The 13,315-nt window shown below is 38.1% G+C and overlaps 1 protein-coding gene across 2 annotated transcripts; it reads right to left on the bottom strand.

Annotated features, from left to right (window-relative positions):
• Positions 1-4,469: 4,469 nt before the first annotated feature.
• Positions 4,470-9,353, bottom strand: LOC122304406 (vacuolar protein sorting-associated protein 32 homolog 2). 2 transcript variants are annotated; one of them, XM_043116667.1, is made up of 8 exons: positions 9,191-9,353; positions 8,900-9,002; positions 8,171-8,270; positions 7,441-7,526; positions 7,214-7,305; positions 5,519-5,633; positions 5,200-5,392; positions 4,470-4,817 (listed from the first exon to the last, which is right to left on the bottom strand). In XM_043116667.1, exons 2-7 carry the CDS (start codon positions 8,969-8,971, stop codon positions 5,204-5,206), a joined length of 654 nt encoding a protein of 217 aa, XP_042972601.1. In that variant the 5' UTR covers positions 8,972-9,002; positions 9,191-9,353; the 3' UTR covers positions 4,470-4,817; positions 5,200-5,203. The 2 variants fall into 2 exon arrangements, with proteins under 2 accessions (XP_042972601.1, XP_042972600.1); XM_043116666.1 differs by having other exon boundaries at positions 8,900-9,005; positions 9,191-9,348.
• Positions 9,354-13,315: the final 3,962 nt, after the last annotated feature.

Here is a 13,315-nt window from a genome sequence, read left to right as displayed (position 1 = left end):
CATCATAAGTATTTTCTGAAACTTCAGATCCCTCAAACTTTTTTGTCTCAGGTGATCGGTGGATCAAGGCGATGTGCGAAACATGTCCTTAAATTTGAATGTGGGATTTGGCTTTGAGATAGAATTGGACCCATTAAATGAGACGCATCTATTGTTAAAATTGAATCTAAGATAAATTGATCTATATATAAGAATCTCTTGTCTAAAGTAATTATATCTTCGCATCTTATATTATCGTTATCATATCTACAACTGTATTTTATACGCTTTTATCTCTTTGCATTTGCTTCAATAGGTCTCAAGATAATAAACACATCCAGCTGTCAAAAAATCTAAATCAATGCCAAACTTGTGGTTGTGGTGACATTTTTGGTCCCTCACTTCCCTCCTGAGTTGAAAACCAGTCCAACGGTCACCGCCCAAAGCAACGGCTCAATCATATTTGAAAACTTTTTTTATTTTAGAAAATTCTTACAGCATACAAAAACTCAAAATAATTGAGAATATTCGACCATACAAATCATGCTATGCATGTGCAATGTGGCCATGGTGAGTAGTATGAGTGGCCTTCTCTCCCTGTATACAGCTCGACAATGCATGGGGTGCCCGTACACGTGGCATAATCAACGGCTTAAAATGTAGGTGTGTAAAAGCCCAGATAAAAAAACAGCATTCTTCTTAATCATAAGCCAGATTGGCCTTCTCTTTTGGAGATTCTTTCGAGGCTCATTTCTTTATTCTCTCTCTTCCTCTTTATAAACGCTGAAGCCAAACTCAAAACACATAGAGGCAGAGAAAAGTTTTCATCATCGAGGAAAGTTGCTCTACAATGGAGATCTTGAGATTTCAATTTATGGCAATGGCTGTTTCTGCACTTGTTTTGACATGGGGGGGCTTGCCTTCCATCCATGCCCAGAGCCTGGCACCTGCCCCTGCTCCTTCGAGTGACGGTTTGTGTTTTTTATTTACCCTGTTTTGGGGGGTGATGCAGTGATGGTTCTTTTACTTTCTTTTTTTGGGTTTTGATGAAATGTTTGTGATTTTGCAGGGGTAGCAATTGACCAAGGAATTGCATACGTGCTGATGGTGCTTGCTCTGTTGCTTACCTATATAATTCATTGAAATCTGAGTCTCAATCTCAATGTTGGGAATGCTTTTTATTTTTCTTGTTTGTATCATCATTTATGTAGACCCCCTATTCTTTCCATTTTCAGATTCTTTTTTCCCCATCCTTTTCTGGAATATGCTCTCTCTCTCTCTCTCTGATCTGTGCGAGTGTCTGTAGACTGTGGCGTTAAAGAAAAGGAAGGATATCTCTCTTTGATTCTAGCTTAAAAAAGATTGATAAAAAAATATGAAAAATAAAATTTTGAATGTGCTAAAGGTCCCCATCCCCTCCCCCGTTCCTTCTTTTATTGTGTGAATAAGAACACCAACCAACCAACAACGTGGTTACCATTTTGATATGTCGGCATTTGCAACTTTCGTAGGCCAACAAAATTGACAACCTGTGCCATTTGTTTTGTTCCAACGGACAACACCCTCGGGGACTAAACTGAAAAGGAGAAAGCGATAATTCAACAAGGCTTGCAACTTAAAAATCTGATAGGAGTAACATGTTTTGCAAACCACCTTTTTTTTTTTTTAATTTATTTATTTTGTTTAATATCTCTTGTTGAATTTGTTTTCTCTTCCGGTGGAATTTGATAGATATAGGTAATTTTCCCCTAATACTTTATTCCAATATATGTTCTTATTGGTTTCAAAATTTTGGAAAACAATTTTAAAGTATTTAGAGTTGAAAAGTTAATTGAATTTAATTTTTAAGGGTAATTTTTGTTTTGAATTTTGTAAAAACTGTTTTGATTATTATGTTTGAATAGAAATTGGATAAAAGGTTGAAGTAGTGTATTGGTTTATCAGATTTGAAGATATTTGAATTGATTTTCAGTTTTTCTTACAAGATTAAAGTTCTTTTAAGAAGATATGAAAACCAAAAGTAATTATTAGCTATTTCCGAAATAGAATATCATGTCATTAAAAATGAATATTTACATAATTAGTGTTAACATCATCACATGTGGTGATAAGTTAGAAGTACAACAATTTTTTTCAGCTCCAACACTGCTTTGTCAATTAGAGCACTGATCCAGCAAGTAGCAGCTGTGTCTATTTGTGGAAGTCATGAGAGGTACATGGGTTTACCATCCATGGTGGAAAAATCAAAGTATAGCACTTTTAGAAACCTGAAGAAGTGGGTTTGGATTAAAATTAACAGTTGGAATAATAAGTTCCTATCTTAGGCAGGGAAGGAAATACTGCTAAAAGTTGTCATGCAGGCGATACCAACCTTCTCTATGAGTGTTTTTCAGATTACTAAGAAGACTATGCAAACATATCTTTTTAATTATGTCAAGATTTTGGTGGGCACATCAAATTGTTCTTTTGTGCATGTCAATAGAGAAGCAAATGAATCAGCACATAGACTAGCAAGGTTTTCAAGAAATGTTAGTGACACAAGTGTATGGTGGGAGGCTATTCCCGCTAGTGTTCAACAAGTCCTATGGACTGATTTACAGCTGTAATGAGAGTTGGTTATGAATAAAATTGTTTTTTTCCTATAAATTAAAAAAGATTTTGGTGGGCACATAAGCACATGATAAGAGAGTTCATTAAAGAAGTGGATTTAAAATGGGAGAATCAAATAAGAGAAGGGGCTGGGGTTTAGAGATCTTAAAAGCTCCAACAAAGCCATGCTTACAAAGTAGTGCTGGAGAACACTGAATCATCCTTTGTCACTAGTTGCAAAAATAACAAGGGACAAATATTTCAAGCGTGGCAAATTATTAGATGCAAAGCTGGGCTGTGGCCCATCTCAGATTTGAAGGAGTCTATGACCTTCCCGTGACTTGGTTAAGGAGGGTGATTTGGAGGGTAGCGAATGGTAGTAACATTAAAATTTGGAAGGATAAATTGGCCAACTTCTACTACACACATTGTGCAATCTCTTGTTAAAAGTTTACACAGATTCAAATGTGTAGCAGCTTATTAAGACAAGTACTAGTACATGGAAGGAAAGACTGATTAATGATATTTTTAATAAAGAGGAGGATGAAACCATATGCATCATACCTCTTAATAGATAGGGTGTTGAGGATAAAATGACATGGGGACGGGGTCCTTCAAACAAGGGAAATTTTCTTGTTAAAAGTGCATACCATCTAGAGCACACAAGAATAAGACAGATGAGAGTGCTCGAATGTGGCTGAAACAAAAGCTTGATGGAAATTGATCTGGGAGCTAAATGTACAAGGAATGGTAAAGCATTCCATCTGGAAGGCTGGTCATGATTTACTTCCAACCAATGTTAGTCTCTTCAAGAAGAACATTAATGAAACTAACTTTTACCCATTATGTGAAAGAGAAATTGAAACTATTGTCCATGCGCTTTGCAGCTGTCCTGCAACATCTGATGTTTGGGCAGAACATGATAGCCCAGTTCAAAAATGCTATGGTACAAAGGTTGACTTCTTGGAATTATGGAAAAAGCTGAATTTGTATTTAAAGGCCGATGAGGTAGAGTTGGTGGCATATACCATGAGAAGGATTTGGTTAAAAAGGAATTCTCTAATCTTTGATCATAAGTTTGAGGACCCGAGAAGAGTGCTAAGAGCTGCAAAACAAGGTTTGGATGAATTCACCTTAGCTCAGAACCAGTAACAATAAAACCACCCCTCAAGAAGCACTAACAGACACTTGATTAAAATGGAAGAAGCCAAATGATATGGTAGTGAAAGCAAACTGGGATACTGCTCTGGCTGTTCAGTCTTAACAAAGTGAAAATTCGAGTTATAATTAGAGATGCGCGAGGGGAAACCTTGGCTTGTCTGTGCTCAAACATTGATCACCTTATGAAGTCTATTGTAGGTGAGGCTCTTGCTTTGAGAATAGCAATAGTTTTATGCTTAGAGTTGGGACTGTCAAGTGTGGTTTTGGAGGGTGATTCTCAGATGGTAGTTAAGGCAACGAGTAATGAGGAGATGTTGACAGATAATGGAACCTGATTGAGTGTAAATTTCACCTATAGAGAAGCTAACAACACAGCTCACAAGCTTGCAAGATTAGCTCTTACTTTTATCTGAAGAGGTGTAGATAGAGGGTGGTCCTATACGGATTTTGAATTGTGTTGAGTGAAATATACCGTAATGACAGAATATGTTGTGGAGGAGAGAGATTTATGGAGGAGAAAGGAATGAGCTGTGCCACGTCTACAACACGTCTACTTATCTATCCACAACAATCAATTTTATCTGTTCATTTACATAACAAGACATACATTGAATTTTTCAGTGCCATAAACAAAACAGAGAGCAAGACCGTCCGTGAGATTAATCCCCCATGGTTAACCCTACTAAATTGTAACATTTCAGTATTAATTATAGCCAGCGATAAGTAAAGCAAATTGATCGTAGAAAGCAACATGGGGTTTACTTCATTTCCTGGCAAATGGCGCCCCGAGATCGAGTAAGATTCGCTTGGATATGATACATGGAAGATTCTTTAAGCTATCAGCTCTCAAATAAAGGTTTACATAATATTAAAAAAAAAAAAAAGGTGATAATTTCGAAAAAGAAAAATACAAAGAAGAGTTGTTTGGAAGCACCAAAGGGCAGATTACAAGTTTTGGAGTGGTAACTTTCGTATTCTGTTTACCAATGGTCCATTTTGAAATCGAAATGCATGAACGAGCAGAAATCTCCATCAAACAATCAGGCAATTCTTTACATGGCTCCTCTCAATAAATACCCAAACAATACCTGCAAAACTCTGAACATCAAACTCACTATTGAAGCCGATAGCGAAAAACACTTAAAAACTGCATAAAATGTATATTTCTCTCTTTTTGTTTCTTCGAAGGAAAAAAAAAAAAAAAAAAGATGCCATTGCCCACCCCTCATAGTTCCAGACTAGTCTGTACCATTTCTCTCTCTCTCTCTCTCTCTCTCTCTCTCTCTCTCTCTCTCTCTCTTTTAAATAAGCGACTGGTATACACAACCTCAGCATCAATAAACTCAAAAATTACATTCACAAAATCAGTGACAGAAAATGCATGATAGAAACAAATATATCATACTAAAAACAAAACTCAAAAGATGCATTCGTAGTATGGATATCTCATATCACAATAGATAGAGGGACCTGCTTAAAGTGCCATCTCGGCCTGTAGTGCAGCTAGTTCATCTTCCTCAGCGGTACGCTTCGGAGTAGGACGAGTTCGTTGTGGGCCTGCTGGGACCTGCACTGGAGCTGCAGGAGCAGTTGTTGCCGGTTGAAGAAGCTGTTCTTCTAGTTCAGCACCTTCAAGCTCTTCAAGTTCAGCTTCCAACTCATCCTGCAATGACACAAACATTTAGACTGCAGCAGAGATAACATGAAACAAACTGATAAGATTTTATTTATTTGCTGGCAACCCAAAAGGATCTAAGAGAGATTGAAAAAGAATCGAGATAAAGTTAACCTCATCAAAATCAGCAGCAGCACCAATTGGGGCTGACAATGCTTCCTGTATCTGTTTCATGTTCTCAGTCTGCTCATTGATCTCATCCATGGTCTTGTCCACATCATCAATATTTCTGACAAATGAGAAGATGATTGAAATTGTCAGCCACAGCACTAGTAGAACAAGCATTTTTAAGCAGTACAAATAGGTATCAATTTCAATAAATAAATCAGGGAGGAGGTTGTAGTCGTCCTTAGAAAGATTTACTAATGGGGTTGGATTTCCTAATCAGGTGAGCACCATAGAAAAAGCTAGAAACTGCTCCCATAATAATCATTTGAGAAAGCTTCTTGGTGGCTTGGGCATTAAAAATCTGAGAGTTTTTAATAGGGTGTTACTTGGAAAATGGTTGTGGAGATACCATACGCAACCAGAAGCCTTATGGAAGCTGGTGATTGAGAACAAATATGGTGACTTATGGGGGGGATGGTGTACCAACGAAGTGAGAGGAGTATATGGAGTGGGGTTGTGGAAACATATAAGAAAAGGATGGGGGGTCTTCACTCACCACTCAAGATTATGCCTAGGAGATGGGGCCATAATCAAATTCTGGTATTATTCTTGGTGTGGTAATAATGCTCTAAAGGATCTTTTTCTGCACTCTTCAAGGTTGCAATTGCCAAAGATGTTTCAATGGTAGAAGTCATGGTGATAGCAGGGGAAAAAATACAGTGGAACATCAACTTTAGCCGGGCGGCAGACGATTGGAAAATGGACAGCTTTGCAGCCCCTTTCAGTCTTTTGTACTCACTCAAACCGACTAACCAACATACTGATTTATTGTGGTGGATAGCTACAGGTAAAAGTGTGTTCTCGGTTAAATCGTACTATAAGTCTCTTTCACATGAGCTCCCTATTCAATTTCCTTGGAAAAGACTTTGGAAACATAAGGCGCCTCTTAAAGCAATTTTTTGTTTTGTGTGGACCGCTTCCTTGGGCAAGATCCTCACAACAGATAATTTGAGAAAACGAAGGGTGATCATCGCAGATTGGTGTTGCATGTGTAGGAATTGGGGTAATTCTGTGGACCATCTTCTATTACACTGTGAAGTTGCTCAAGGGTTATGGAACGAGGTATTTAGTAGACAGGTTATGCCCGAGACTGTAGTGGAGGTTTGAGCTAGTTGGACAAACCTAAGAGGCAATCAACAAATCAAGGCAATATGGAAGATGATTTCTATATGCATCATGTGGTGTGTGTGGCAAGAGCGCAATGAACAGACGTTTGAGGACAGAGAGATCGATGGAGGAACTTAATGTTTTCTTTTTTAGAACTCCTTGTACTTGGGTCATTGCCGTTAATTTTAATGGTCAAGATTTTCAGGATTTCCTTGTATCTATTGTCTCTACGTAGTTAGGACATTCTTTGTACTACACATGGCCTTGCCAATTATTTTATTAATACATCTTGCTTACTTATCAAAAAGAAGAAGAAGAAAGCTTCATCGAATCATTTAAGGGAAAAAGGCTTCCATTGAGGTTTACGATTGAATCTAATGAAGTCAGCTTGAGCTAAATGGAAAATTTCATATCAGACCATGAATCGAAGCATCGGAAGGATTAATAAAGCTATCCAAAAACACTTAAAAGAACAAATAGCAAGTAATGAAAGAAATTGGGCCCATGCTGAGTAGACACTGAAAGACTACATACGTTGCCTTCTGCATTGCCTTCATTGCAGAAGCTCCTGTTCTCAATGCATCTACAGTCTCAGTAGTTGCTTTTGCACCTTCTAACATTATCATCTGTAATATTGATACACAACTGATTATAAAATCATTAAACAAACAAAAACAAGATCAGAGCTAAAATCCCTCAAACTGTCTCTCCCCCTTTTCCATACTGTCTAATCATCAGTAAATATAATATAACAAGCGCACCTGATCATGGATACGCAATTGGAAATTTCCAAGCTGCTCTATTTGCTGTTCATACAGCCTCTTCCTCTTCAAACATTGTATAGCAGCTGCACAACCGCAGGACAAGTCAGAATTCCAACAGTTACCTTGGAATTCATGAATAAAGCTGTGAAACATCTTGCGGTTCCAAATCAAAAATAAGAGTCCACCCATAATCAATGTTTACAAATTACTAAGCCTAATGAGTTATCATAAACTGCAGTACTAGCAAGTAAAATATCGGAGATCCTCAATGGAAAGTTCCTCAAGTATTAGATTCAGGCCACATAAACCTCATCTTTATACCTTTGAATTCTAAATCAAATTCCCTTATGCTAAAAGAACAAGAACTGCATAATTGAACCAAAAGGAACGTATCAGAAACAGGTCATTTTAGGGTACTAAGTTGAATTAGGAAGGTATCATAGCAGTATTGACCTTATTCTTTTTTATCAGTAAAGAACTAGTTAATGGGGGGTGAGAGAGTCAAACTCTCAACCTCAGGATAACACACGCTATGGAAAAGTTAATTGACCTTATTATATCATTGAGAAAGTCAGTGCCAAATGAATTATACTAAATAAAATATACAACTGCAACTTCCTTAACAGGATACTTCGGTGAATTCCTTACACAATTATTGACGACAAATAACCAACAATATAAAGGTTGGATTCTCTAGATAAAACATTAATGCACTATCCAACCATACCCCTCTTGTTCTTTGCTCTGGTGAACTCCTTGGCCTTTTCAACCTCAGCAGCAGCCTTTTTTAAAAGCACTTTCTCTTTTTTCTCTAACATTTCAAGCGTCTACACCATTCAGGGAGTAAAGAGTTCAAGCAAATTAGTGATCAACGTTAGCTGAATTAATATTGGCATTGAGCTTAAAATATAATTGAACAGTCTTTTGAATTGTGTGTATAACTCCTTGGGCTTCAGGGCTGAAAACAATAACTTTCCAGAGAATGCAAGAAAGTCAAACAATTGAACAGACGCAGATTAAAAACTAGAGATTATAGTACACAAGTGAATACTCAGTAACTTACAACTCAGTCTTATAAGTGTTTCTGTGGAATCTTCTATAACGAATTCAATTGCCGTCTGTGCTCCTTTAGAATTCATGTTCTCAATATATTCACTATTATGTGAAAAAGTATATATATCTAATCAGATCCATAAAACTTCCTTGAGACAGTGAACTAATTCAACGGGCACTAGCATTAACGCATATAATGTTGTAACTAAATAAATATAAAATCTATATGCTCTTCACTCTAAACTACTCTCTCTTCGATAAATACCTCAGCTAACTGAATATAATACGCCCAAAATCCGATATAATAAACGCATAGAGCAAAATAAACATTTAAATTCACCAAATTAGGAAAAAAAAAATATGACTAAACCAAATTTAAAAAAATCAGTGATCAGGATGATACCTCATTTAATTTGTCTAAGGTGGCTACAGCATTCGTTTCCTGCTTAGGTTTGCCGAAGATCCGGCTAAACATGGCTGATTGTCACCGATTGAACTACCTCGACCTTCTTCAACATTCAAAACAAAGAAGATAAAAAATAAACACCCAACGCAATGGTTCAACATTCGAAGCGGATCACTCAAACGATAAAATTGTGTAATCAAAACCTCAAAATCTAATATATGGGAGGAGAATCATAAATATTTTTTCGAAAAAGAAAAAGTGCATCTATACGTTTAGCCATGTACATACCCTTGAAATTGAGGTTGGGAATTGAAGTGAGAGGAATCGAAATGATCGATTAGGGTTTTGGATCGTACGACAGACAGTTTGATATCCTCGGGTTTTCTTAGGCGTGTTGGAGATGGAGATTGGGTTGGGAAGGTTGGAAGAAGCTGCTTTGCCTTTTTCTTCACGTCGGAGTCAGCGACTTTACACGTGGCGTCCAACGGTGTGTGGATCACTCGTTTATCGTTTTACTATCCATCGTCCTCCTATGCAATACATTATTTAATTTTTTTAAATTATAAATGCTATCAAATTATCAATTTTGCAACCATTTTTATTTTTTTAAAGTAAAACTTTGTCATTCATTTAGGTTCGATTTGGCCTTTAAGATTTTTCATTTCAAATATAAAATTCTCATTTTATTATTATAATTTTATCAAATTTTTATATAAAATATAATAAATAATTTAACTTTTTCTTAACTTTTTCAAATTTCAAAAGAATAATAATATTAAAATATAATATTTTAATATTTAATCTTAAAACTCAATATTCTCATCTGAGAAATCTCAGTGGCCAAGCAGAACCTTAGAACCAATAACAAAGTGAATTCTCTCCTCTCGCTGTGCTCTATTCTGCGACAATGTAGGGGTTTCTTCCTGCCACTGTGTAGGGGTTTTCCTTCGGGATTTTTTTTTTTTTTGTTTTTTTCCCTTTGGGAGTGGAAGGTATTTTCTTATGACGACAGTGGTGATTGTTTTCATGGCGGATGATTTGAGTCTTATGTATGATCATTTGGCTCTTACAGAAGAGGAAAGTGCAATTGTGGTTTTCAAGGAGTTTCTAGCATAGGTGATTTCCAAAGAGGAATAGTGTTTGATAATCAAGCTCTTCATTGAGTTACTTCAATCGGGAGGCCTTTCAGCAAACCATGTAGTCAATATGGAGACCTTTCAAAGGAATCAAGTTTTTTAATTTAACCCTTGAATTGATGTTGGTTGAGTTTGATGGTAAACGAGATAAGGCTAAGGTGCAGTGTTATGGACCTTGGACTTTTAGCAAACAGCTGGTGTCGACTCAGGATTTTGATAGTCAATTGCAGGTTCAAGAGATTAGGATGACTAAGGCAGACTTTTGGGTTCGGATTCACAACTTACCCCTCATGGTGTTTATTGAATATGTTGGGTGATTAGTTGGGGAATCCCTTGATCAGATTTTAGAATTTGATCTCAAGGAATATGACTTAGCCTACGGTGAATTTATGAGGATTCAAATTAGATTAGACATCAGGATGCCATTGCTATGGTGGAAGAAGGTTTCATTGGGTCGTGAGCAAGACTACTAGATTTAGTTTACCTATAAGAGGCTACCTGACTTTTGCTACCAGTGTGGACGTCTTGGCCATGGGCACCGAGATTGTGATGTCTTCAGACAGTTGTTAGTGTCTGAGTCATCGGCGAGGTTGCCCTATGGGCCGTGGATGAGGGCAATGCAAACAGGGTTACGAAGTGTAGGGTGGAAGGATGATCGAGGAACAGCAGCTGGAGAAACTGCTGTAACTGCATCTCCAAAGAGTTTGGATATGAATCATGACAGTTTTCACACGTTTGACCCAACTTTGAGTTCAAAGATGGTTAATGCTAATAACCCCTCTTCTTTATCGAGAAGTCTGATGGCAAGTGCTAATATGCAGTAGAACTTTGATGAGGGGCTGCGAACCAAAGGGCACATGAGGCATCTATTGAGAAATTGAAAGGAAAGCTTGTTTATAAGAATAACACACCTGATCAGTACAATGTCGTTTCCCATATAGGGTTAATATTGTTGAGAGCCAAAGGCCTATTGTTGAGAGCCCAAGGCCAATTGTCGTTCCACATATACTTGGGCCGATTGCTAATAGGGGGAGGCCAAAGTTGATCCCTAGGCCAGTCTTAATGAGAAAGGAAAGTTCATCTACAAGGGATACATCCCAGAAAAGAAAAGAAACACTTGCAGTGGCGAAGGCAAATTCCATAGTTTTAAAGAAACCATCTCTACACTTAACTGAGGGTTTGTGTACAGATCCGCATGATATTGTATCGACGAAGGCTATGGAGTAGCCTTGTCGGACACAATAAAGCTACTCAGCTGGAACTTTGTGGGCTTGGGAACCCACGAGAAGTTCAGCCCCTCCATAATTTGCTCAAGAGGGAAGTTCCCAAGGTGGTCTTCTTGGGTACAACTCATATAATGAATAAGTACAAGTTTCCTTTTGGTTATGTGAATTGTCATTCTATAGATTGTCGGGGTAGAAGTGAGGAGCTTGCTATTATGTGGAAAAATGATATCAATTTACATATTTTGAGTTACTCTCCAAACCATATTCATCCATGCTTTGATTAAAAATCATTCTGATAGTACTTAGGATTGGTTTATCACTAGTATTTATGATAATCCTGATACGAATTATAGACAGGAGACTTAGGAGTTGATTAAGGTCTTATCTACTTCTATTGATAAAGCATGGTTGTTGTATAGAGATCTTAATGAAGTGTTATCACCTGCTGAGAATTTTTTTTTGGGGGGGGGGGGGGGGGAGAGGGGGAAACCTAAGGCCTCATTTAGAGCTGTTTTAAATGACTGTGCTCTTAAGGATTTGGGTATCATGGCCCTTATTTTACATGATGTATGTGACGCCTCCAAATCCCCATGCACAGACACGAGAAAATTGAGATGTCTGGATGATAACATCATGAGTCACCACCCTATCGACGAGTGTCAAGTGTGTGTATAAGTAACAAATATGCAAAAGAAAACGTAGCGGATAACAAAAGTCATATAACTAAGTACCAGAATTTTTCTTAATTTAATACAAAGATGTTTAAAACATACATAATAAAATATTACAAAGCACAAATATTGTTTAAAAAAAATAACTTCAAAGCAAAAACTTTAACTCAGCACTCCGGCGGAGCTGCATCCTCGGGCTCGACCTCTTCCTCTTTCTCAAACTCTGCACCAAAATCTACGGTACTAAAAATGGTGCCGCAGGCAAGTAAAATTCAAACTAGATAAAAACATATTAACTCAAATAACATGCATAAAAGAATGTAATGCGCATGTCCATAAAACCATAATTTTTTTCACGCACGCCAAAAATTCCATTTGGCCCAAACACATATCCTTTCCAAATATCACGCCAAAAGTCACATTTGGCCCATATCCAACTCATATCCATTAACCAATTAATCTGTATGCACCATGACCTCCCCTAGGGGTCATCCACACACCCTGACTCATGTGCCACACCGCAGGTAACGACCACGCGTGTGACACCTAAACGAGCGATGCCCAGTTTCGCGCTTCGTGTGTTCATAGCCAAGCATCCTTTAGCCCTCGCCAGCGAAGGGCCACAGAGTCAGTGCGTAGAGCGATAACCAGTTCCGCGCCCGGCGTGTTGTAACAGTGTAAAAACACTGTGGCCGTGGATTGTAAAATCCTCACTTTTGAATAGGGACAAACTAAGGCTTGGAATTGATAGGGAATGGCTTAGAGGTATTTATGAAACTAGTGAAAGTGAAGTTTAGCCGTGGGTGCCGGCGAAAACAGAGGTAGAATGCCAAAATACCCAAATCGGAGAGTTAGCTTGTGGGGACTGTTTCGGTGACAGGTTGAGGCTGAAAATGGGTGGTTTAGGACGGTAAGGAGTCGGTGATGAAGTAGTGAGGAGGTGGTGGCCGGAGGTGGAGCGACGGCGGCAAATCGGAGCAAAAGTCATTCGGCTTGGAGGAGGTATTCTGGCTAAACGGCGGCTGTGTTGGTGGTGAAAATTTGTGGGGTGGTTCACCAGAGGGAGGGGAAGAGATTGGTGGTGGTGGTGTGGCTCACGACGCCGGTGAGCGGCGGTACTAGGCAGCTGGGTGCTTCGGCGTGAAGGAGAGGAGAGAGAGAGAGAAATCGCACGGGGGGTCAATGCACGGGGAAGAAGGAAGGAAAAAAAGAAAGAAAAATAAAAAAAAAAAGAGAGAAGAAAGAGAAAGGAAAAAGAGAAAAGAAAAGATGGGGAAAAGAAATGAGGTTTAATCCTCACCTCTGGGGTTCAACAACTGATCCAACAAAAATAACTTTAAAAGTAATAAAACTAAGAAAATATCTTAAACATAACCTAAA

The sequence above is a fragment of the Carya illinoinensis genome, chromosome 3 (assembly GCF_018687715.1).
Source record: "Carya illinoinensis cultivar Pawnee chromosome 3, C.illinoinensisPawnee_v1, whole genome shotgun sequence".
Lineage (NCBI taxonomy): Eukaryota > Viridiplantae > Streptophyta > Magnoliopsida > Fagales > Juglandaceae > Carya > Carya illinoinensis.
The sequence above is the reverse complement of the archived record's forward strand: the minus strand, read 5'-3'. Positions and strand labels throughout refer to the sequence as shown.

What these genes read in the sequence shown, in the direction of transcription:
- LOC122304406 (XM_043116667.1), bottom strand. Translation starts at nt 8,971, where the DNA reads ATGTTTAGCCGGATCTTCGGCAAACCTAAGCAGGAAACGAATGCTGTA. An exon ending in AAGGCAATGCAGAAGGCAAC is followed by an intron (nt 5,634 to 7,213) that starts GTATGTAGTCTT and finishes CTCATTTGTCAG; the next exon opens with AAATATTGATGATGTGGACA. An exon ending in CTGCTGCTGATTTTGATGAG is followed by an intron (nt 5,393 to 5,518) that starts GTTAACTTTATC and finishes GTGTCATTGCAG; the next exon opens with GATGAGTTGGAAGCTGAACT.